This window comes from Patagioenas fasciata, chromosome 28 (genome assembly GCF_037038585.1).
Source record: "Patagioenas fasciata isolate bPatFas1 chromosome 28, bPatFas1.hap1, whole genome shotgun sequence".
NCBI classification, from domain to species: Eukaryota; Metazoa; Chordata; class Aves; order Columbiformes; family Columbidae; genus Patagioenas; species Patagioenas fasciata.
In genome coordinates, this window is record NC_092547.1 from 6,095,557 (window position 1) to 6,118,462 (window position 22,906).

Genomic DNA, 22,906 nt, shown 5'->3' on the forward strand with positions numbered 1-22,906 from the left:
CAGGGGGAGGTGGCGCTGTCACACGCTGGGGACACCGCGGCTCCTTTTATTGGGGCTTTTCCAGCACAAGAAGGGGGGCTGGGGGTGGGGTGAACTGGGGCCGAACCGGAACCAGGTGAGGCCGGGCTGGGATGAGACGGAGCTGGACCAGGACCGACCGGGCCGAACTGGGACCAACTGGGCTGAACTGGGACCAGCTGGAGCTGAACTGGAACCGGGTGAGGCTGGGCTGGGATCAGAGCTGGACCAGGACCGCCAGCCTGAACTGGGACCAACTGGGACCAGTTGGAGCTGAACTGGAACCGGCTGGGTTGAACTGGGACCCGCTGGGTTGAACTGGGACCCGCTGGGTTGAACCGGCACCAGGTGTCCCCAGTGTCCCCTCAGTCGGCACAGTACCCGGGGTTGGCAGTGGTGCTGGTGGCACTTCTGAAGAGCGGGTTGTTCTGCGGGGGACACGGGGGACGTCACAGCCCGGCCCGGGGGTCCCAGCCCGGGATCTGCGCCCGAGGGTCCCAGCCCGGGGTCCCCGCCCGGTCACCTGCTCCCGCCGGCACTCGCGCCGGTCCCGCAGCTCCAGCGCCGCCCGCGCCAGCGCCAGCGCCACCAGCCCCAGCGCCACCGGCGCGGCCACCAGCGCGGCCACCAGCGCCGGGGACACCGCCGCGGCCCCTGCGGAGAGACCGGGGCTGGGGGAGCACCGGAACCCCCACGGGGACCCCCCAGCCACCCACGGGGACCCGGACCCCCCAGCCACCCATGGGGACACGGGACCCACCCAGGCACCCATGGGGACCCGGAACCCCCCCAGCCACCCACGGGGACACAGGACCCCCCCAGCTACCCACGGGGACACAGGACCCCCCCACGGGGACCCATGGAATCCCGAGACCTCCCCCTCACGGCCACTCATGGGGACCCATGGGGGCAAGGACCCCCCACCCACCGGGTTTTGGGGACCTGAGATCCCTCCCCCCCCCGGCCACCCATGTGGACACGGGACCCCCCCAACAGGGTCCCTTGGGGTGCAGGGCCCCGCCCGGCAGGGGCTCCCTGGGGACACGTCATCCCTGGGGGGACACGGGTGTCCCCAGGGGGTCCCCCCCACTCACCCTCCTCAGCCCAGACCAGCAGTGTCACCTCCCGCTCCTCGTCCCACTCGTCCCCCCGGCCCCCCCCCTCGATGAGGAAGAGGAGGACCCGTCCGTCCGGGGTCTCCTGGCGGCACCAGCCCCGGGGGTCCGGGGGGGGCGCGGGGACCCCCCGCGCGGTGACGCGGGGACAGGCCCGGCTGCAGTTCCCCCGCAGCGGCCCCCGCCCGAAGGCCCCGCAGTCGGCGCAGTCCCTGGGGACCCCAGCGCAGGGTCCGTCACCTCGGTCACCCCCCCCGCAGGGTCCGTCACCTCGGTCACAGCCCCGCAGGGTCCGTCACCTCGGTCACCCCCCCGGCAGGGTCCGTCACCTCGGTCACCCCCCCCGCAGGGTCCATCACCTCTCACGGTCCCTGCGCCCCCAGCCGTTGGCCATTTACCCCCCTGGCCGCCTTGTCCCCTCCAAAGCCGTGTCCCCTGGAACCGTCCCATCCCTGTCCCCATCCCATCCCTGTCCCCATCCCATCCCATCCCATCCCATCCCATCCCATCCCATCCCATCCCATCCCATCCCATGCCTGTTCCCACCCCACCCCTGTCCCTGTCACCATCCCATTCCTGTCTGCATTCCCACTCCACCCCACCCCTGTCCCCACCCGGTCCCCACCCCTGACCCCACCCCTGTCCCCACCCGGTCCCCACCCCTGACCCCACCTCTGTCCCCACCCGGTCCCCACCCCACCCCACCTCTGTCCCCACCTCTGTCCCCACCCGGTCCCCACCCCTGTCCCCACCCCACCCCACCCGGTCCCCACCCCTGACCCCACCCCTGTCCCCACCCGGTCCCCACCCCACCCCACCTCTGTCCCCACCTCTGTCCCCACCCGGTCCCCACCCCTGTCCCCACCCCACCCCACCCCTGTCCCCACCCCATCCCCACCCCCCCCCCACCCCACCCGGTCCCCGTCCCTCACCGGAGGCGCCGGCAGGGCGGGTGACAGGAGGGACAGCGCGCGCAGAAGGGTCCCTCGTAGCCGGGGTGGCAGCGGCAGGTCCCGCACTCGCAGCTCCCGTGGCCGCTGCACTCGCGCCCCCCGCGCAGGCAGCGCCCCCCGCCCAGGGGGCACCCGCAGCCGCTGCCCCCGAACCCCGCGCGGCAGCGGCACCTCCCGCACACGCACTCGCCGCGCGCCGGGCCTGGGGGCGCGCCGCTGTCACACGGACCCCGCGGGGACCCTGGGACAGGGACGGGACCGCGGCGGGGACGGGACCCCCCGGGCCAGGGGGACAGGGACGTCTGATAGGGCAGGGACCCCCCCGAGCCACACACAGCGGGGACAGGACCCACCGGGTCAAGGACACCCAGTGGGGACGGGACCCCAGGGGATGTGACCCACGGGGACAACCCCCCCGCAAGGACGGGAACCCCAAGGACGGGCAGGGCCATGTTCCCCCCACCTCTCCCCCGGCCCCCCGTGTTCCCCCGTCCCCCCGTGTCCCCCCGTGTCTCCCCCGTGTCCCCTCCGTGTCCCCCCGTGTCTCCCCCGTGTCCCCCCCGTGTTCCCCCGTCCCCCCGTGTCTCCCCCGTGTCCCCTCCGTGTCCCCCCGTGTCTCCCCCGTGTCCCCCCGTGTCCCCCCGTGTCCCCTGTCCCCACCTCCGCAGGGCAGCCCCTGGTGGCGCTCGCAGGCGCCGCTGCAGGGGGCGCTGGTGCTGTTGGGGGGGCAGCCCCCCCCGGCGCCCCCCGGCCCCTCCTCCTCCTCCGCGCACTCGCAGCGGCGGCCCCGGCGCCCCCTCGGACACCTGGGGGGCAGCGGCGGTCAGACCCCCCCCACCCCCCCCGACCCCGTGTGCCCCACGGGACCCCGGTGTCCCCAGCTGACCCCACAGACCCCCCTGTGCCCCACGGGACCCCGGTGTCCCCAACTGACCCCACAGACCCCCCTGTGCCCCACGGGACCCCGGTGTCCCCAACTGACCCCACAGACCCCCCTGTGCCCCACGGGACCCCGGTGTCCCCAACTGACCCCACAGACCCCCCTGTGCCCCACGGGACCCCGGTGTCCCCAACTGACCCCACAGACCCCCCTGTGTCTCACGGGACCCCGGTGTCCCCCTGGCCCCCCCCGCCCCACAGTCCCCCCATGCCCCCCTGGCCCCCCCCGCCCCACAGTCCCTCCATGCCCCATAGACCCCCCAACTGCCCCCCCAGCCCGCCCCATTGCCTCCATCTCACCCCGCGGACCCCCCGCACCTGCAGAGCCCGCAGAGCAGCGCGCCCCCGTGGCACCGCGCGCTGCGGGGGGGGCTCTGGGCGCACGGGCACGCGCACAGCGTCCCCAGCTCCAGCGCCAGCTCCTCGGGGACGCCCAGCGCGCGCAGGGTCACGCGCCGCGGGGACTCCAGGCACGCGCCCGCGCGCACCCGCACCGTGAACGTCACCTGGGGGGACACCGCGCCGTGGGGACACCAGCGCGGCGCCCCCGTGTCCCCGCCCCCCACCACGGACCCCCGTGTCCCCGATGTCCCCACGATGTCCCCCCATGCCCTCCCCGTGTACCTTATGACCCCCAGTGTCCTCCCATACACCTTATGTCCCCATAACGTCCCCCTCAAGTGCCCCTCAATGTCCCCAATGTCCCTGCCATGACCCTCCCTATGCCCCACATGTCCCCCCACGCCCATGTCCCCCCACCATGACCCCCCAATGTCCCTTATGTCCCCAGTGTCCCCCCATGTCCCCCACCATGTCCTCCCCATGTCCCTTATGTCCCTCCATGCCCCCCACCCCACCCCCATGACCCCCGAAGTCCCCCCGTGTTCTGTCTGCGTCCCCCCAATGCACCCCCCCATGTGTCCCCAATCTCCGCCCCATACTCCCCTATGTATGTCCCCCCATGCTCCTCCTGATGTCCCCACCCCCCATGGCCCCCCACCTCCTGGTTGACGCGGACGCCGGTGCAGGAGGCGCCGTGGGGCCGGGGGGGCCCGGGGGGGCCCCCGCAGTGCGCCTGGAGGCTGAGGCTGATCCCGGGGGGCAGCGGCGAGTGCTGCAGCTCCACCGTGGACAACAGGCTCTGGGGGGCACCCACGGGTGTCAGCACCCCCGTGCCCCCCGGGGGCCCCCCGCCCCGCCCCCCCCACGTTACGCTGTAGGCGTCGGCAATGAGCTGCACCACGTTGCTGGAGTCGTCCCGCAGCTCCCGCACCACGGACCGCGGGATCAGGCGGCTCAGCTCCTGGGGGGCACGGTCAGGGCGGCCGGGGACCCTGCACCCCCCAGGGAACCCCGCACCCCAGAGACCCCTCCCGCCCGCCCCAGGGACCCTGCACCCCCCAGGGACCCCCCCACACCCCCAGAGACCCCTCCCGCCCCCCCCAGGGACCCTCTACACCCCCAGGGATCCCCCCACACCCCCAGGGACCCCCACAACCCCCAGGGACCCCCGCAACCCCCAGGGACCCCCTCGCACCCCCAGGGACCCCCGCAACCCCCAGGGACCCTCGCGCCCCCAGGGACCCCCCCACACCCCCAGGGACCCCTGCACCCCCAGGGACTCCCCCACGTCCCCAGGGACCCCCGCAACCCCCAGGGACCCCCGCGCCGCCAGGGACCCCCCCACACCCCCAGGGACCCCTGCACCCCCAGGGACCCCTGCACCCCCAGGGACCCCCCCCACACCCCCAGGGACCCCTGCACCCTCAGGGACCCCCGCACCCCCAGGGACCCCGGCACCCCCAGGGACCCCCCAGGGACCCCCGCACCCCAGGGCCCCCCCCACCTGGTAGATGGGGACGTTGGGCCCGGTGACGGCGAAGATGGGCTGGATGTTGGCGGCCGAGAGCACCTGGGCCACGTGTCCCACCGAGGGGTAATCCTGCCAACGGGGGTGGGTGCTGGGACCCCACCCAGAACCCCCCCCAGAGCCCCCCCAGGCCCCCGCCCCCGCCGCACATAGAGGTGGCTGTCGGCGTAGACGCCGCTGGTGTCGAGGTGGCAGCGGCTGTCGCAGGGGGTGACGATGCCGCCCAGTTTGCCGTCCCCCGCCGAGTGGAACGCGTCGTCCGAGGCGAAGAGCAGCAGGCGGGCGGCCGGGCCCCAGCCGATCTGCTCCTGGGACACGGGGACACGGGGGGACACGGGGACACAGGACCGGGGGACACGGGGGGACATGGGGACACAGGACCGGGGGGACACGGGGGGACATGGGGACACAGCACGGGGGGACACGGGGGGACACGGGGACACAGGACCAGGGGGACACGGGGGGACACGGGGACACAGGACCGGGGGACACGGGGGGACATGGGGACACAGGACCGGGGGGACACGGGGGGACATGGGGACACAGCACGGGGGGACACGGGGGGACACGGGGACACAGGACCGGGGGGACACGGGGGGACACGGGGACACAGGACCAGGGGACACGGGGGGACATGGGAACACAGGGCCGGGGGGACACGGGGGGACATGGGGACACAGCACAGGGGGACACGGGGGACACGGGGACACAGGACCGGGGGGACACGGCGGGACACGGGGACACAGGACCGGGGGACACGGGGGGACACGGGGACACAGCACGGGGGGACATGGGGACACAGCATGGGGGGACACGGGGGGACACGGGGACACAGGAAAACGGGGACCGAGGGTGCATGTGATTGTGGTTGTACGGGCTTGTATGGGCTCTTGCAACGTACAAGCCTGCACGCACACTTGCACACTAGCACACGTGCAAACTCGCACGCGCACTTGCACACACGCACTTGAACATGCTCTGGATTGCACGCACACCTGCACGGACGTTTACATGCACGCACACCTGCACGGACGTTTACATGCACGCACACCTGCACGGACGTTTACATGCACGCACACTTGCACACCTCTTTGCTTGCACGCACACTTGCCCACAGTCTCGCTTGCGCACACTCCTGCCCAGACGCGTTTGCACGCTCGCTCTGCGGGGTCACACCCGCCCCCGTGTCCCCCGTGTCCCCTCACCTGGCACAGGGCCACCTGCACGATGGCGTCGAAGCCGCCCTCGGCCGCATCCAGGTTCCCGGACACGCGCTGGCGCCCCACGCGCTGGGCGAACAGCTCGGGGTCCCCGGTGAGCGCGAGGAGGTGGCGGAAGGCGCGGGGGGGGTCGCAGGGCTCCCCCCGCTCCGGGCAGGGGCTGCGCAGCTTGGCGGGCGCCGTGCTCACGTACGGCAGCACCGGCTTGTCCACGAACGACCCGAAACCTGCGGGGGGACACGGGGCTTGGGGGGGAGCGCCCCGAAATCCCCCCCCGGGAGGGGACCCCCCGCGTGTCACCAAGGATGTGACATTGCGCGGGGTGGACAGGGTGCCACTTCTCAGCTGGTGCGGGGTCCCCAGCACCCCAAGCCCCCCCCGGGAGGGGACCCCCGCGCGTCCCCACCGATGCGGGCGGAGGGGGTGGCGTTGCGCAGCGTCCCCAGGATGTCCCTCGCCAGGCGCCGCAGCGTCCCCAGGTCGTCCCGCATGGAGTAGGAGAGGTCCAGCAGGTAATAGAGATCCACGGGGGGCGCCGCCGCCCGCCGGAACCGCACCGGGAAGCTGCGCTCCTCCCCTGGGCCCGGGGTGCGGGGTCAGGGGGGACCTCCCCCCCCCAGCAGCTGTCGGCACCATCTCCCCGCACCGGAGCCGCCTCCCGCCCCCCGGCCCGTCACCCGCCCTGCTCCATCACCTCCCCACCCGCCCTTCTCCATCCCTCCCCACCCGCCCTGCTCCATCCCCTCCCCACCCGCCCTGCTCCATCACCTCCCCACCCGCCCTTCTCCATCCCCTCCCCACCCGCCCTGCTCCATCACCTCCCCACCCGCCCTGCTCCATCACCTCCCCACCCGCCCTGCTCCATCCCTCCATCCACCTCCGTCTCCCCTCTCGTTCCTCCTCCCTCCATCCCCATCCATCTCCACATCCCCCCCTCCATCTCCCCCCGTCCATCCCCAGCCCTCTCTCCATCCCTCCCACCCACGACTCCATCTCCTCTCACCCGTTCTCCCTCCCCCTCCCCATCCCTCCATCCATCTGTCCGTCCATCTGTCCATCCCTCCATCCATGGATCCATCCGTCCGTCCATCCATGGACCCATCCGTCCGTCCATCCGTCCTCCCTCTCCGCATCCTCGCTCCCCCCACCCTCACCCTTCTCCCCGTCCCCCATCTCCCCCATCTCCCCCACCCCCCTCACCGGGCCGCAGCCACATCCGCACGCTCTGGGGGCTGAGCTGGGTGGGCCCCCCCGGGCCGCCCCCCGGCGCGCGGTCCCGCAGCACCCGCACGCTGCCCCGGGGCTGCACCACGGCGCGGGGGGGGCACCCGGCGCGCTCCAGGGCCTCCCGGGGGGCGCAGCGGGGGGCGTCTGCCCGCCCCCCCCGCGGGAACTCCTGCGGGACACGGGGGTCGGTCCCTGCACCCCAAAGCCCCCGCACCCCCCGCACCCCTCCCCGTGGGAACCGGGCGGGTGCCGGGGCTGCGGGGGGGCCACACCCCCCCGGCTGTTTGTCACCGAGGTTTTGCTGCTTCCTGGTGACAAACCGCAGCGGCAGGGGGGGTCACGCAAGGGCGGCACCAGCGGGGCCCAGGGGGGACAGTGGGGACCCGCCCGCAGCACGTGGGGACCACAGGGACAACGGGGACCCCCATGGAACACCCGGGACCCCCATGGGACGCTGTGCCCCCCCAGCACACCGCCACCCTGGGTCACCCCCAAGGGACACCAGGCCCCCCACCAAGGGACACCAGCCCCTTCCCCGTGTTGCACCCTAACTGCACCAGCCCCACGGGGACCCCACGGGGACCCCAAGGACACTGGGGACCCCACAGGACACAGAGACCCCACGGGACACCGGGGGGGACCCCACAGCACGTGGCCAACCGCTGGGGGACCGCAGGGACTTGGGACCCCCCCCAATCTCAGGGGACCCCCCAGGGACATGGGGACCTCCCGGTAGCCCACTCCTCCCCCTCACCTCGTGCCCCCCAAGGGGGGGACCCCAATTCCACACCGCGACCCCCAGGGACACGGGGACACCACGATCCCCCCAACAGGGTGGGGAACCCCCGAGCTGAGCCCCGAGAGCCCTGGGGGGACGCGGGGGGTCGGGGTGAGGGATCGGGGTGGGGGGTCGGGGTGGGGGCTTGGGGGGCGTCGGGGGCCCCCTCTCACCGGGTCCTCGCACCAGGCGCATCGCGGGTGCGATCGCACACACGCCTCGCAGGTCGCCTGGTGCTCGCAGGACCCTGGGGACAGCCGGGGGGTCAGGGGGGGTTGGGGACAGAGGGACCCCCCGGGTGACCTCCCCCCCGCTCACCTGTCCCGGCCCCCCCCGGGGCCGCCAGCAGCAGCGGCAGCAGCAGCAGGAGCCCCCCCGGCCGCCCCATGGTCCCGTCTGCAGGGGGGGGCGGCGCCACATCCTGCCCGGGCGGGGGGGACAAGGTGGGGACACGGGGCGTGCGGAACCGGCGTCATCCCCGCGCTCCCGGCGCCTCCCCAGTCCCCCCCCTTTCACCCCAGGGCTCCCCAGTCCACACCCGTTCGCCCCAGGGCTCCCCAGTCCCCCCCGTTCACCCCAGGGCTCCCCAGTTCACCCCCGTTCGCCTCAGGGCTCCCCAGTCCCCCCCTGTTCACCCCAGGGCTCCCCAGTTCACCCCCGTTCACCCCAGTCCTCCCGGTTCACCCCAGTTCCCCCCAATCCCCCCCCGTTCACTCCCGTCACGCTCCCCAGTTCCCCCAGTTCCACCCCAAGTTCACCCCCCGACTCAGGGCGGGGCTGACGTCACTTTATTGATAAAAAGGGGGGGACAGTGGCAGAGGCCAAGCAACTTCATTACATCTTATTATGAGAGAGACCCCCCCGCGGGGAGGGGGGGCAAATGGCTCCAGTGACAACAACGGGACCCCCCCCAGTCACTCACCCCGACATCATCCCCGACATCACCCCCCCCAGCTCATCCCACCCCCCCAAAAAAACAGTCCAAGTTCCCCCAGGGGGCACCAAACCCTTCCCGGGGTCTGGAGCCCCCAGCAGCGCAGGGGGATCAGGGAGGGGGTGTCAGAAATCGGGGTCCTCGGAGTCCGCCGGGGGGGGCGGTTCGTCGCGGCCCCCCCCCCAGACGAAGCGGTAATTGTCCTCCAGTGCCTGCTGCCGCCGCCGCTCCTTCTGCGCCTCCTCCGTGCCCTGCAGCTGGGGACACCGGGACATGGGCACGGGGACAGGGGCACGGTGGGAGGGGCACGGTGGGGGGGACACGGGTCATGGTGGGGACAGCCCGTCACCCCCTGGGGACACCCACCCTCCCCAGGGACATCGCCCCCCAGCACAGCTGCAGCACCTGGGCTGCCCCCGTCCCCCCCGTGCCCCAGTGTCCCCTCCGCCATGCCCCAGACCCCCCCGTGCCCCAGCGTCCCCTCCCCCTGCGCCCCAGTGTCCCCTCCTCCTGTGTCCCAGTGTCCCCTCCCCCGTGCCCCAGACCCCCCCGTGCCCCAGTGTCCCCCCCACTGTCCCCACCAGGATGTTGAAGAAAATGTCCTTCAGGTTCCTGGTGTCCTCCTCCGACAGCCACTGCGCCTCGTCCTCGTCGCCCCCCCCCGCCGTCACGATCTTGATCTCGATCTTCCCTGGGGGGCGGGGGACACACACAGGGAGGTCACAGGGGGGTGACAGGGACCCCAAAGTCTGTGTCCCCCACCCCAAACGCCCCCCGGTACCTTCGGCCCGCAGCCCCTCCTTGGCCAGCAGCTCCCGCACTTCGCTCTCCACGTTCTCCGGCGGGCGAGGGTCCCGTTTGGGGGGGTCCCAGCGCCCGATCCTGCTCACCCTCACCCTCAGCCGCCCCTCAGCCTTCCTCCCGGCCCCCTCCTCTTCCTCCTTGTCCCCCCCCCGCGAGCCCCCCCCGTCCAGCTTGTCCATCAGGCGGTTGAGGGTGGAGGCCAAAGACTTGGATGCCTGGTTACGGTCAAACTCCCCCTTCAGCCCCTCGGTCTCCAGCTCGTCCTCCACCTTTGGGGGGACAAAAGGGGTCAGGGGGGTCAGGGGTCCCCAGCTCGGCCAGGGGGGTCCCAGCTTGGCCAGGGGGGTCCCAGCTTGGCCAGGGGGGTCCCAGCTCAGCCAGGGGTCCCCAGCTTGGCCAGGGGGGTCCCAGCTCAGCCAGGGGGTCCCATCCTGGCCAGGGGGTCCCAGCTCGGCCAGGGGTCCCCATCCTGGCCAGGGTCCCAGCGCGGTGGCACACACACCTCGTTGATGATGTTGTCAAACTCCTTCTCCATCTCGGTCTTCACCTCCTCCTTGAGCTGCGCCATCTGCTCGCGGGGCAGGACAATGGCCTCCAGGTCCTTCTCGAAGCCACCCAGAAGGTCCCCATCGTCCTCCTCATCCTCCTCCTCCTCCTTCTCGGCTTCTCCTGCCGCTGGGGGGTCCTCAGGAAGCGGGGAGGGCGCGGGAACCTTCGCTGCTGCCGCCTCCTCCTCCTCGCTCGCCTTCTCCTTGGCCTGGAGGGGCGGCTCCTGTCACTGTCCCGCGGTGACAACAGGGAAACGGGCAGGGGGAAGGTGCCCGGGGGGCCTGTCCCCACCCCAGGTGTCCCCACCTTCCGGGTGCTCTCCTTCAGCTCCTCGATGAACTGCAGCAGGTCCCCAGGGCTGCGGATCACTTTGAAGTGGATTTTCTTCTGCGGATCTACAGGGGGACAGCGACAAGGGACGGAGGACAGGGACAGCGACAGGGGACAGAGGACAGGGACAGCGACAAGGGACGGAGGACAGGGACAGCGACAGGGGACAGAGGACAGGGACAGCGACAAGGGACGGAGGACAGGGACAGCGACAAGGGACGGAGGACGGGGACAGCGACAGGGGACAGAGGACAGGGACAGCGACAAGGGACAGAGGACGGGGACAGCGACAAGGGACAGAGGACGGGGACAGCGAGGCGCGGGGGGGACAGACTGGCCAGCACCCCTGGGGACTCACCAGCCACCTTTGGGGACGGTTCCTCCACCTGCGGGGACAGGGACAAGGTGATGGAGCCCGAATCTGCTCCTGCAACGTCACCACCTCGCTGGTGGCCTCGAGGATGTCCCAGGGTCATCCTGGGGCCGCTGGGACTCACCTTGGTGCTGTCCCACTGGCTGGTGGCCTTGCCGGTCACCTCGCTCACCCGCTCCCAAAAAGCAGCGTCCTTGTCGGGCTCTGGCTCGTCCCCCGGCGTGGCTGGCAGGGGACGAGGGGACAGCGTGAGGGGGGCATGGGGGCTGTGGTGTCCCCAGGAGGGTGACAAGGAGGTGACACCGGCCGTACCGTCCCCGCGCGCCGCTGCTGCTGCCCCCTCAGGCTGCGGGGGGGCCTGGGCATCCCTCTCGCTCCACAACCTGGTGTCCAAGGTCTTGAGCTCCTCCGAGATCTCTTCCACCTTCCGCTTGGTGTCGGCTTTGGGGACGGGGAGGGGACACACGTGACACCCCCGTACCGGGTCCCCGACCCCCCCAGGTCCCTCGGCCGCTCCCAAAGCTTCTCCAGCCCCTTCCGGGGTGGATTTGTAATTATTGATTCCTGCAGATTGTCGGTAAAGATATTAAACTGGCCCCAGTATGTTAAGCTGGGCCCAGAGTATTAAGACAGCCCCAGTATTTAAAACCGGGCTCAGTAGATTAAACTGGCTCCAGAATATTAAGCTGGCCTCAGTATAATAAAACTGGTCCTGGGATACCAAGCTGGCCCCAGTATAATTAAACTGGCCCCGGTATCTTAAACTGGTCTTGATATCTTAAGTCAGTGCCACAACATTAAGCTGGCCCCAGTATAATTAAACTGGCCCTGCTATCTTAAACTGGTCCTGGTATCTTAAGCCAGTCCCACAACGTTAAGCTGGCCCCAGTATAATTAAACTGGCCCTGGTATCTTAAGCCAGTCCCACAACGTTAAGCTGGCCCCAGTATAATCAAACTGGCCCCGGTATCTTAAGCCAGTCCCACAACGCTAAGCTGGCCCCAGACCTGAGCCCAGGCGGTGCCCAGATGTGCCCGGATCCGCGGCACTCACAGACTTGGGCGCGCACGTACTGCACGTACTGCGCGGGGCTGAGCGCGGGCTGGCAGCGGATGGGCTGGGGCGCGGCGCGGGCCGGCGGCCGCAGGAACGGGTGGTGGCAGATGCGCGTGGTGTGCACGGTCAGCACGTAGGAGCAGGACTGCGGCTCGTCCACCCGCGCGATGTAGTCGCCGGCGCCCTCCTCGCACAGGAACTGGGCCGGGGACACGCGTGAGGTGTCGGCACGGCGGGGACAGCGGGGCCGCCGCGGGGGTCACACTCACCCGGACTTCGGCCTCCCTGGCGCGGCCGGTGAGGTCGCAGCGGGAGCCGTTGACGTAGCTCTGGCTGTGGTAGCGCTTCAGCTGGTGCTGCTTGGTAGCCTGGGGACGGCGGGGACAGTGACGAGGGGGCAGGGACGCCCCCGGGGACCCCCCAGCGTCCCACAGCCCAACCTTGGCCGTCTCGTCGTTCCAGTCGAACGCCGAGTGGTAGTAGCCGAGGAAGAGGACATCGCCTTTGATCTCCGACTCTGCGGGGAGAGGCACCAGGGTGGGGGACACCATGACACCAGGGACGACCCCTGGGACAACCCGCCCCCTCCCCGATGTCACCGTCCCCACCGGCACCTTCAACGTGATACTGCTGGATGTGCTTCCCGTAGCAGAACTCGTACGTCCACCAATCCTTGGTCTGAAAAACGGGGGAAAAGGGAAAAAAGCAAGTGTGTTGGGTGAGGAGGGAGGGATGGGGTGGCCCCCCCGGGACCCCGGACCTTGAGCAGACAAGGGGCGGCCGCCATGGGGCGCAGCAGCTCGGCCACGCCGGAGCCGTTGTAGAGCGGCGCGTCCTCCTCGGGGTCGGGCGGGCGAACGGCGGCGGGCGGGAGGCGACACTCGTAGAGCTGCTTGAACTTGGAGGCCACGGTCACCACGTCCTCCGCCTGGCGCTGGGACGGGGGACACGTGGCACCGGGTAGGCTTGGGGGGGACATGGGGTTGCTTTGGCGGGGGGGGACACGGGGTCGCTTTGGGGCGGGGGGACACGGGGTCGCTTTGGGGGGGACATGGGGTTGCTTTGGCGGGGGGGGACACATCCGCCCCGTGCCCGTCTCCCCCGTTCCTGCCACAATGGGCTGGGATTTGGCACAAGGAGAGGGGGTGACACAGACGTGTCACTGCTGTCCCCCCCGGGGAGCCGCTGCTGTCCCCCTGCAGCTGATGGGGGCTCCAGGATGTCCCCCCGCCTCGGTGGCTCAAAGTCTGGGGGGTGACAGGGACGCACGGCAGCAGCTGCTGGTGTCACCCCCCCCGCTGCCCGGTCCGGGAGCGGGGAGCGGCCCCCACCCCAGGGACTGCGCCGGGGCCACCAGCACGTGCTGGGTGTCACTGCCACCGCGGGGACCCCGGGACCGGCTGCGGGAGGGAGGTCACCGAGACACCGACCCCCACCGCGGCCCAGTCCCCTGCTCCCGGCAGGGCCCGGCCAGGTACGGTGGCCCCCGGGACCGTGGCCCCAGCCCCGGGACGGTCCCCACAAGCCCCGGGACGATCTCGGGTCGCTGTCCCGGCCCCGGTAGAGTCCCCAGGACGATGTCCCCGATCCCCGGACCGGTGTCCCCGACCCTGACACGACCCCGGCCCCAGAAGGGTCCCCCGGCCGGTGCCCCCGACCCCCACGCTGGTGCCCCGGTCTCGGGCAGGCCCGGTGTCCCCGGTCCCGCCCGGTGTCCCCGGTACCGCCCGGTGCCCGTCCCCGCCGCACGCACCTGCCCGGCCAGCACGGGCTCGGCCAGGATCTCCAGCCCGTACTTGAGCTCGCTGAGCTCCTGCAGGTTGAGGGCGGCTCGGGCCCCGCGCAGCGGCCGCCCCGGGCCCAGCACCGCCAGCACCGCCAGCAGCACCGGGCCCGGGCCCGGGCCCCGCCGCGCCGCCATCTTCCCCCCCCGCCGCCGCTTCCGCCCGCCGCCTCCTCGCTCCCGCCCCGCCCGCGCGCGATCCGCATGGTGATTGGGAGGCCGTACTACCCGTCACGCTTCTCTCGCCTTCTATTGGTTGAAGCCGGGAGATTACGCGACTGGGCTTGAGGCCGCGGTGGGAGGGCGGCGGCCGCGCCAGAGTGTGAGGCGATTGGGCTGAGTCAGCTCATGTGGCGGCCAATGGGGAGGCGGGGCGCAGCCGCTCTCGATGACGCAACGCCGGACTCTTAAAGTCGCAGGGGCGGTGCCTCCCCATTGGCCGAGAGGGATGCAGGCGATCCCGGCCGCCTGATTGGTGGAGGAAGGCAAAGCATCGAGGGGGGGCGAAATCACGTGATTACCGAAGCCGGGAGGGGGGGTCCGGCTCCGTTCCAGGGTGAGCCCCCCCGTGGGAGCCCTGAGTGTGGACCCGCGTGGGGTGTGTGTGTGTGTTCACCCCGAGACCCCGCCCCGGGCGTGGGTCCCACAGGGCCCCCCCAATATCTCCTTGAGTCCCCCAGCACCTCCCCACGTCCCCCCATCTCCCGTGTACCTCAGCACCCCCTGGTGCGTCTCCCCCCGCGTCCCCAGATCTCCCCCTGGAGCCCCCAATCTCCCCCCAGTCCCCCCAGGACCCCTCAGCCTTCCCCCACCCCTCAGCCGTGCCCCCCCCCCAACATTCCCCCAACCACTCCCCAGCATCCCCTCTCCCCCCCAAGCTCCCCCAACCCCCCAACTGACCCCCAGCACCTCCGAGCCCCCAGTCCCCCCCAAATCCCCCCAACCTCCCTCCCCCCTCCCGAACTCCCCAGCCCCCCCCGTCCGCAGGCAGCCCAGGCCCGGCCCCCCCGTCTCCCCCCGGCTCAATGGCCCCGTTGTTCCCCCCACGCGCGGGGACAAAGCGCGGCCTGTGGCAGCCGGACCCGCGCTGGAGGGGTGCGCCTGATCTCCCCCCGCCCGGGACACGCCCGACCCCCGCCCGCCCCGATGCGACGGTGACAGCGACAACCGCCCCCTCCCCGCTTTGTGTCCCCCCCCCGCCCCTCCCGGGGCTGCGGCGCTGCCGTTCCCGGCCGGGGCCGCCGGGGGCGCCCATCGCCCCCCCGCCCCCCCCGCTGCCGGTGCCGCTGCGAGCGCGGGGACCCGCCGGCGGAGCCAGGTAGGGCCGAGCGACCCCCGCCCCCCGCTATTGTCGCGACGGGCGCGGCACCTGCCACCGCCCCTCGGCAAAACCGCCCCCCCGCGAGACCCCCCCAGCCCCCGCACCCCCCCGAGCTGCCAGGCCCCACCGGACACCCCATCCCCAGGACCCCCCATCCGCGGAGCCCCCCATTCCCTGCCCCCCCATCCTCATGCAGGTTGTCCTCCAGCCCCCGGCCCCCCCAGCCCCACTGCCCCCCCAGCGCCCCCCGGCCCCTCTCTGACCTCCCCCACATTCCCCAAACACCCCAGTCCCCCCCGGACCCATCGCACCCCCCACCATTGCCTGAGGCCCCCCCTATTGCCTCCCCCCTTTAGCCCCCCCATCCTTGCTCAAAGCCCCCCCGGGGGTCCGCGGCTGCCGCCATGTCCCGGTGGGGGGGGCTGGGTGTAGCAGGACGCCTGGGTCCCCTCGGCGTGGGGTGGGGGTGCCGATGTGTGTCCCCCCCCCCGCCTTGACGCCGTCCCCGTGTCCACAGGCCGCTGTCATGGGGGGCGCAGAGCCATGAGCTGAGACCCCCCCGCCCCGCCCCCGCCGGGACCCTCGCCCGCCCCGAGGTGAGGGACTGGGGGCACTGGGGGGACTGGGCGGACTGGGGGAACTGGGGGACTGGGAGGACTGGGGGGACTTGGGGGGCACTGGGGGGACTGGGGCACTAGGGGACTGGGAGCACTGGGGAGCGGGAGGGAGGGGGTGCAACCATATGAGCACAGCAGAAATGGGACGCTGGGGCGCTGGGGGGGGCACTGGGAGCGCGGGGGCACTGGTTTGTACTGGGGATGCTGGGTGCCAGGGGGAGGTGTCGGGGCCACTGGGGGGCGCTGGGATGCACCGGTTTGCGTGGGTGGTGCCAGTTTGCACTGGGGGGCACTGGTTTGCACTGGGAGGTGCTGGAGGCATTGGGGGCACTGGTTTGCACTGGTGGGTACTGGGTTGTGCTGAGGGCGCTGGGTTGCACTGGATTGCACTGGGGGGCACTGGGTTGCACTGGGTTGCACTGATGGGTACTGGTGGGTACTGGGTTGCACTGGGGGGCACTGGGTTGCACTGGGGGGCACTGGGTTGCACTGGATTGCACTGGTGGGTGCTGGAAAGCATCGAGGGCAATAGGTTGCATTGGGAGACACTGGGAGCTCTGGCTTGCACTGGGTTGCACTGGATTGCACTGGGTTGCACTGGGTTGCACTGGTAGCATGGGGTTGCAGTGGTTTACACTGGTTTGCACTGGGATGTGCTGTGGGCACTGGTTTGCACTGGTTGCTACTGGGGTAACTGGGAGTCATTGAGGGCAGTAAGCTGCACTGGGAGGCACCGGGAGCACCGGTTTGTACTGGTGCGCACTGGTTCGTACTGGTGCGCACTGGTTCGTACTGGTGCGCACTGGTTCGTACTGGCGCACACTGGTTTGTACTGGTTCGTACTGGTGCGCACTGGTTCGTACTGGCGCGCACTGGTTCGTACTGGCGCACACTGGTTCGTACTGGCGTGCACTGGTTCGTACTGGCGCGCACTGGTTCGTACGGGTGCGCACTGGTTTGTACTGGTTCGTACTGGTGCGCACTGGTTCGTCCCGGCGTGTCCCGGCGTGGGGGCCCGGCGGTGACGCTGCCCCCAGCCCCCGGCAGGATGCGGGGCGCCCCCCGGCCGCTGTGCCTGCTGCTGCTGGGCTCGGCCGCGCTGGCCGCCCTCCTGCTGCACCTCTGGGCGCCCAAGGGCCCCCCCAGCGTGGACCTGCGCCGGCCCCCCCCCCCAGCGCCTGCTGCCCCCCCCGGTGCCCCCCCCCCGCCCGCTCCTACCCCCACGTCCCCTTCCGCCTCAAGGAGGAAGTGATGGAGTAAGGAGCGGGAGCACCCATGGGTGGGGAACGATGTGGGGGGTTCGTGGGGTGGGACCAACGGGGGGCACACATTGGGGGGGGATCCATAGGGTGGGGGGCACCCATGGGGTACGGGTACCCATGGAATGGGGTACCCATGGGGTGAGGGCACCCATGAGTGGGGACACCTATGGGGGGAGCACCAATGGATCTGGGGACCCATGGGGTGGGGGGCACCCATGGGGGGGAAACTCATGGGGTGGGGACACCTCAGGGTGGGGGGCACCCATGGAAAGGGGGGGACCCATGAGGTGAGGGCAACCCATGGATGGGGGTACCCCAGGGTGGGGAGGGGGGACCCAAGGATGGGTGGGGGGCGCTGGGGCACCCCCGGGGGTGGGGCCGCCCTGGGCCGGTGGTGCCGGGGGTGTCCCCGGTGCCCCCCATGGGTGACGCTTGGGGGGGCTCAGGCTGCTGCCCAGGAACGGCTGCTCGTGCGAGGGGGGGGCGGCGGGGCTGGCGCTGCCCCTGCAGCGCCAGCTGTTCGGGACGGGCCCCCCCGTGGACTTCGCCAGCGCGTTCCCCCCCGGCGAGCGGCTCCACGCCCAGCGGCTGCGCCAGCGCGAGTTCCAGAGCTACCGCCTGCGGTGAGGGGGCGGGGCACGGGGACACGGGGGCACGGGGACACGGGGGACACGGGGGACACAGGGGCATGGGGGACACGGGGGACACGGGTGGCATGGGGGACACGGGGGACACAGGGGCATGGGGGACACAGAGGGCACGGGGACACGGGGGGCACAGGGACACGAGGGCATGGGGACACGGGGGACATGGGGAACACAGGGACACGGGGGACACGGGGGACATGGGGGAGACGGGGGGCACGGGGACACGGGGGACACAGGGGCATGGGGGACACAGGGGACACAGGGGGCACGGGGGGACATGGGGGGGCACGTGGGACACGTGGGCACGGGGGGTGTGGGGGACACAGGGGGCACAGGGGGACATGGGGGGACACGGGGGGGCACAGGGGACACGGGGACACGGGAGGCACAGGGACACAGGGGGCATGTGGGACACGGGGGGGCACGGGGGGGCCACGGGGGCCACGGGGGTGCACAGCACTGGGCAGGGGTCCCCGGGGCAGGGGGTGTGGGACCCCGGTGTGACCCCGCTGTCCCAGGGTGCAGTCCCCGGCCGACCGGCTGCTCATCGTCCCGGCCAACTCGCCGCTCGAGTACCCGGCGCAGGGGGTGGAGGTGCGGCCGCTGCAGACGGTGCTGGTGCCCGGTGAGGGGCGCGGGGGCGCGGAGCCGGGGGGGACACAGCCGGGGGGCACAGGGAGGGGCGGGGGGGATTGGGATGTGGTGATACCGGGGGAGGGGGAAAGGGGGGGACCCCCGGGTGTCTTGGGGGGCCCAGCCCCACTCACCCCCTGTGTCTGTGACCCCCAGGGCTCAGCCTGCAGGCAGCGGGAAGGAAGAGCTACGAGGTGAGGGGCGTGGCCAGGGCGTGGGGGCGTGGTCAGGGAGTGACCCTGCGTGGTCAGGATGTGGTCAGGGTGGGTCAGGGTGTGGTCAGGGTGGGTCAGGATGGGTCAGGGTGTGACCAATGCGAGGTCAGGGTGGGTCAGGGTGTGGTCAGGGTGGGTCAGGGTGTGGTCAGGGTGTGACCAATGGGAGGTCAGGGTGGGTCAGGGTGTGGTCAGGGTGTGACCAATGCGAGGTCAGGGTGTGGTCAGGGTGTGGCCATTGTGTGGTCAGGGTGGGTCAGGGTGGGTCAGGGTGGGTCAGGGTGTGGTCAGGGTGTGACCAATGCGAGGTCAGGGTGTGGTCAGGGTGTGGCCATTGTGTGGTCAGGGTGGGTCAGGGTGGGTCAGGGTGTGGTCAGGGTGGGTCAGGGTGGGTCAGGGTGGGTCAGGGTGTGGTCAGGGTGGGTCAGGGTGGGTCAGGGTGGGTCAGGGTGTGGTCAGGGTGTGACCAATGCGAGGTCAGGGTGTGGTCAGGGTGTGGCCATTGTGTGGTCAGGGTGGGTCAGGGTGGGTCAGGGTGGGTCAGGGTGTGGTCAGGGTGGGTCAGGGTGGGTCAGGGTGTGGTCAGGGTGTGACCAATGCGAGGTCAGGGTGTGGTCAGGGTGTGGCCATTGTGTGGTCAGGGTGTGGCCATTGTGTGGTCAGGGTGGGTCAGGGTGGGTCAGGGTGTGACCAATGCGAGGTCAGGGTGGGTCAGGGCGTGTCCAGGTGCGGGGCGCCCCAGGCAGGTGCCCGTGTCCCGCAGGTGAACCTGACGGCGTCGCTGGGGACGCTGGCGGTGGCGGGCGTGGTGGAGGGCGTGGCGCTGCGGGGGGAGGGGCAGCCCCGCCTGTCTCTGGCCGCCGCCCGCCTGGACCACCTGAACCGGCAGCTGCAGTTCGTCACCTACACCAACACGCTGTTCCACCCCGACACCGCCGACATCGGTGCGGGCGGGGCCGGGGGGGCCGCGGGGGGGACCGGGGGGTGGCACCGGGGGGGCCGGGGGAGACCGGGGGGTGCGGGTGTCGGGGTGACAGGGCTGCGAACCGGGCGGGTCCCATGGGTGACACCTGGGTGGGTGCCGGTCTTTGGGGTCCCAGGGCCCAGCCGTGGGTGCAGGTTTCGGGGTGCCCCAGGTGGGTGCTGGTCCCCGTGGGCTGGCCCCAGGTGGGCGCCCCCCCAGCTCCCCGTCCCCCCCCAGTTCAGTTCTCCACCCCCGGCCACGTCGCCGCCTTCACCATCCGCATCCGGCACCCGCCGCCCCCCCGGCTGTACGGACACCCCCCCGGGGACGGGGACAGCGACGGGGACACGGACGGGGACGGCGAGAGAGGTGAGGAGCAGGGACCCCGAACCAGCGCCCCCGTGTGGCCGCCCGGTCCTCCCAGCGCGGGTGTCCCATTCCCCCAGCTGGGGTCCCCCGCTCCCCCAGCCCCCCTGTCCCCCCCCAGCGTACAACGTCACCGCGCTGGTCACCATCGCCACCAAGACGTTCCTGCGGTACGAGAAGCTGCGCGGCCTCATCGCCAGCGTGCGCCGGTTCTACCCCGATGTCACCATCGTGGTGGCCGATGACAGCCAGCGCCCCGAGCCCCTGCGCGGCCCCCACCTCGAGCACTACCTCATGCCCTTCGGAAAGGTGGGGACGGGGCGGAATTGGGGGGGTGTTGGTGGCGGGTGGGACCCCAGGGATGGGGACACTGGGGACTCTGCAAGGGCCGTGGGACTGTGGGACCCCAGAGAGGGGGGACATGTGGGTCTGTGGGGCACTGGGACACCAGGGATGGGGGACACTGGAGAGGGGGGACACGGGGGTCTGTGAGGTGGTGGAACCCTAGGGACGGGGACACTGGGGAGAGGGAACATGGGGGGGACAGGCAAGGGGGTGGGACCCCAGGGCTGGGGGACACGGGAGGACAAGCAGGGCGGTGGGACAGCAGGTCCTGGGGGGGGGGGGACACGGGGGGCCGTGTGGCTGGGAGGGGGTGGCCACGGGACGGTGTCCCCGCGGTGTCCCCGCAGGGCTGGTTCGCCGGGAGGAACTTGGCCATCTCGCAGGTGACCACCAAGTACGTGCTGTGGGTGGACGACGACTTCATCTTCACCCCCCGCACGCGCCTGGAGAAGCTGGTGGACGTGCTGGAGAGAACCAGCCTGGACCTGGTGGGGCCCGGGGGGACGGGCGACACCGGGGTCCGGGTCCCCAAGCGCTGGGTGGGGGGTCCCGATGTCCCGTGTGCCAGGGGAAGGTCCATGTCCCACGACCCCAGTGCGCAGAGGTGGGGGGTGTCCCAGTGCCCCCCAGTGTCCCCAGTGCAGAAGGGGGGGCTCCCAGTACCCACCAGTGTCCCCAGTGCCAGGGGATTGCCCCAATGCCCATAGCTGGGAGGAAGGGGGGTGTCCCAATGTCCCCCAGTGTCCCCAGTGCTGGGGAGTGGCCCTGTGTGTTCAGGTGCTGTGGGCAGTGATGCTGAGGGGTCCCGGGAGGGTCCCAGAGGGTCCTGGGGCTGCACTGGGGGGTCCCGGGGGGCACTGGGCATCCCGGGGCTTTCCCAGTGCTATCGGTGGGTGATGCTAAGGGACTGGGGGGTCCCGGTGCTGGTCTGGGGACACTGGAGTCCCGGTGCTGTTGTTGGGTGATGCTGGGGGGATTTTGGGGTCCTGGTGCCGCTGTGGGGCCACTGGGGTCCCGGTGCCTCTCTGGGGGCACTGGGGTCCCGGTGCCTCTCTGGGGGCACTGGGGTCCCGGTGCTGTTGTTGGGTGATACTGGGGGCACTGGGGGTCCCGGTGCGCGCTGCCATCCCCCGGTGCCCCGCAGGTGGGGGGCGCGGTGCGGGAGATCACGGGCTTCACCACCACGTACCGGCAGCGGCTGAGCGTGCGGGGGGGCGGCGCGGGGGGGGACTGCCTGCGCACCCAGCCCGGCTTCCACCACCGCCTGGCCGGCTTCCCCGCCTGCGTCGTCACCGACGGCGTCGTCAACTTCTTCCTGGCGCGGACCGACAAGGTCCGGCAGGTCGGCTTCGATCCCCGCCTGCGCCGGGTGGCGCATCTCGGTGAGGGGGGGCGGCACGGGGGGGGCGCTCTGGGGGTGGCGGGGGTGGGGTCCTGGGGGTGGGAGGGGTCATGGGGAGCGGGCGGGGGTGACTCTGGGGGTGCTGAGATCCTGGCGGGGTGGGCTGAGACACTGGGGACACCCCTGGGTCAACACCGGGGCCGAACGGGGGGTTTGGGGGGTGACGCCGCGGATGCCGACGGACTGAGCCCGTTTTGGGGTGTGTCCCCCCCACAGAATTCTTCATCGACGGGCTGGGGGTGCTGCACGTGGGCTCGTGCGAGGACGTGGTGGTGGATCACGCGTCCAAGCTGGCGCTGCCGTGGCGGCGGCCGGAGGGCGAGCGGCAGTACGCGCGGTACCGCTACCCGCCCCCCCGCGACGACAGCCTGCGCGCCAAGCAGCGCCTCTTCTTCTTCAAGAACCGCTTCAAGTGCATGGCCGGAAACTAGCGACCCCCCCGGGACAGCGCGGAGGGACAGAGCTGGGGACACCCGGGAGGGACAGAGCTGGGGACCCCCGGGAGGGACAGAGCTGGGGACCCCCCACGGGACACCCCCGCGGGACACCCCGATGGGTCACCGGGGCTCAGCCCTGGGGGACACCCCATGGGACACCCCCACGGGACACCCCACGGGTCACCCCCATGGGACACCCCTATGGGACACTCCTATGGGACACCCCCACGGGACATTCCCACGGGTCACCCCTATGGGACACCCCATGGGACACCCCCACGGGTCACCCCTATGGGACACCCCTATGGGACACCCCCACAGGACACCCCATGGGACACCCCCATTGGCCACCACGGGCCACCGCATGGCCCCCCCCCGGGTCTGCAGTCACCCTGGAGCACCCCCGCCCCCCCCCCCCCCCGGCGTTTTTAGCTCTTTTGTACTTTGGGGGGTGTGGGAGGGGACACGAACCCCCCCAGGGGACCCAGGTGTCCGGGTGTCCCCCCTCCTTTTTGATTCCCCCCCAGTTTTCTACAGTACAGCCCCCCCCCGCGCCGCGCTGTCGCCAGGATTTTTGTGCCAAGTCTCGGCCCCGCCCCCCGGGACCCCCGGGGCCGGGCTGGGGGAGGGGCTGGGGGGGCTGCCCCCCGCCCCCCGCCCTTTTCTACCCAATGGATGGTGATTTTAACCAGACTGAAATCTGCCTCTTTCTTCAGCAAAATAAAAGAGGGAGGGGGGCCCCACCCCG

At 71.6% G+C, this 22,906-nt stretch overlaps 3 protein-coding genes across 5 annotated transcripts; 1 reads left to right on the forward strand and 2 right to left on the reverse strand.

The window, feature by feature from the left end:
• Positions 1 to 30: 30 nt before the first annotated feature.
• ITGB7 (integrin subunit beta 7) lies at positions 31 to 8,575 on the reverse strand. Its single transcript, XM_065858955.2, has 15 exons — positions 8,439 to 8,575; positions 8,294 to 8,367; positions 7,316 to 7,511; positions 6,522 to 6,692; positions 6,101 to 6,342; positions 5,045 to 5,203; positions 4,872 to 4,967; positions 4,239 to 4,328; positions 4,026 to 4,166; positions 3,344 to 3,531; positions 2,747 to 2,892; positions 2,066 to 2,288; positions 1,113 to 1,345; positions 542 to 672; positions 31 to 446 (listed from the first exon to the last, which is right to left on the reverse strand). Exons 1-15 carry the CDS (start codon positions 8,506 to 8,508, stop codon positions 384 to 386), a joined length of 2,223 nt encoding a protein of 740 aa, XP_065715027.2. The 5' UTR covers positions 8,509 to 8,575; the 3' UTR covers positions 31 to 383.
• A 318-nt stretch (positions 8,576 to 8,893) lies between these two features.
• Positions 8,894 to 14,106, reverse strand: OS9 (OS9 endoplasmic reticulum lectin). 3 transcript variants are annotated; one of them, XM_065858963.2, is made up of 15 exons: positions 14,065 to 14,102; positions 13,920 to 14,019; positions 12,927 to 13,100; positions 12,781 to 12,844; positions 12,607 to 12,683; positions 12,436 to 12,534; positions 12,164 to 12,365; positions 11,423 to 11,551; positions 11,235 to 11,335; positions 11,096 to 11,123; positions 10,714 to 10,802; positions 10,361 to 10,615; positions 9,836 to 10,127; positions 9,636 to 9,745; positions 8,894 to 9,311 (listed from the first exon to the last, which is right to left on the reverse strand). In XM_065858963.2, exons 1-15 carry the CDS (start codon positions 14,085 to 14,087, stop codon positions 9,180 to 9,182), a joined length of 1,875 nt encoding a protein of 624 aa, XP_065715035.1. In that variant the 5' UTR covers positions 14,088 to 14,102; the 3' UTR covers positions 8,894 to 9,179. The 3 variants fall into 3 exon arrangements, with proteins under 3 accessions (XP_065715035.1, XP_065715034.1, XP_065715033.1); XM_065858962.2 differs by having other exon boundaries at positions 8,894 to 9,305; positions 13,920 to 14,106; XM_065858961.2 differs by having other exon boundaries at positions 13,920 to 14,104.
• Positions 14,107 to 14,941: 835 nt separating this feature from the next.
• Positions 14,942 to 22,851, forward strand: B4GALNT1 (beta-1,4-N-acetyl-galactosaminyltransferase 1). Its single transcript, XM_071799945.1, has 12 exons — positions 14,942 to 15,267; positions 15,788 to 15,866; positions 16,935 to 17,143; positions 17,596 to 17,772; positions 18,315 to 18,421; positions 18,586 to 18,623; positions 19,408 to 19,588; positions 19,846 to 19,977; positions 20,096 to 20,283; positions 20,667 to 20,807; positions 21,464 to 21,701; positions 21,938 to 22,851. Exons 1-12 carry the CDS (start codon positions 14,975 to 14,977, stop codon positions 22,150 to 22,152), a joined length of 1,998 nt encoding a protein of 665 aa, XP_071656046.1. The 5' UTR covers positions 14,942 to 14,974; the 3' UTR covers positions 22,153 to 22,851.
• The last annotated feature ends 55 nt before the right edge of the window (positions 22,852 to 22,906 follow it).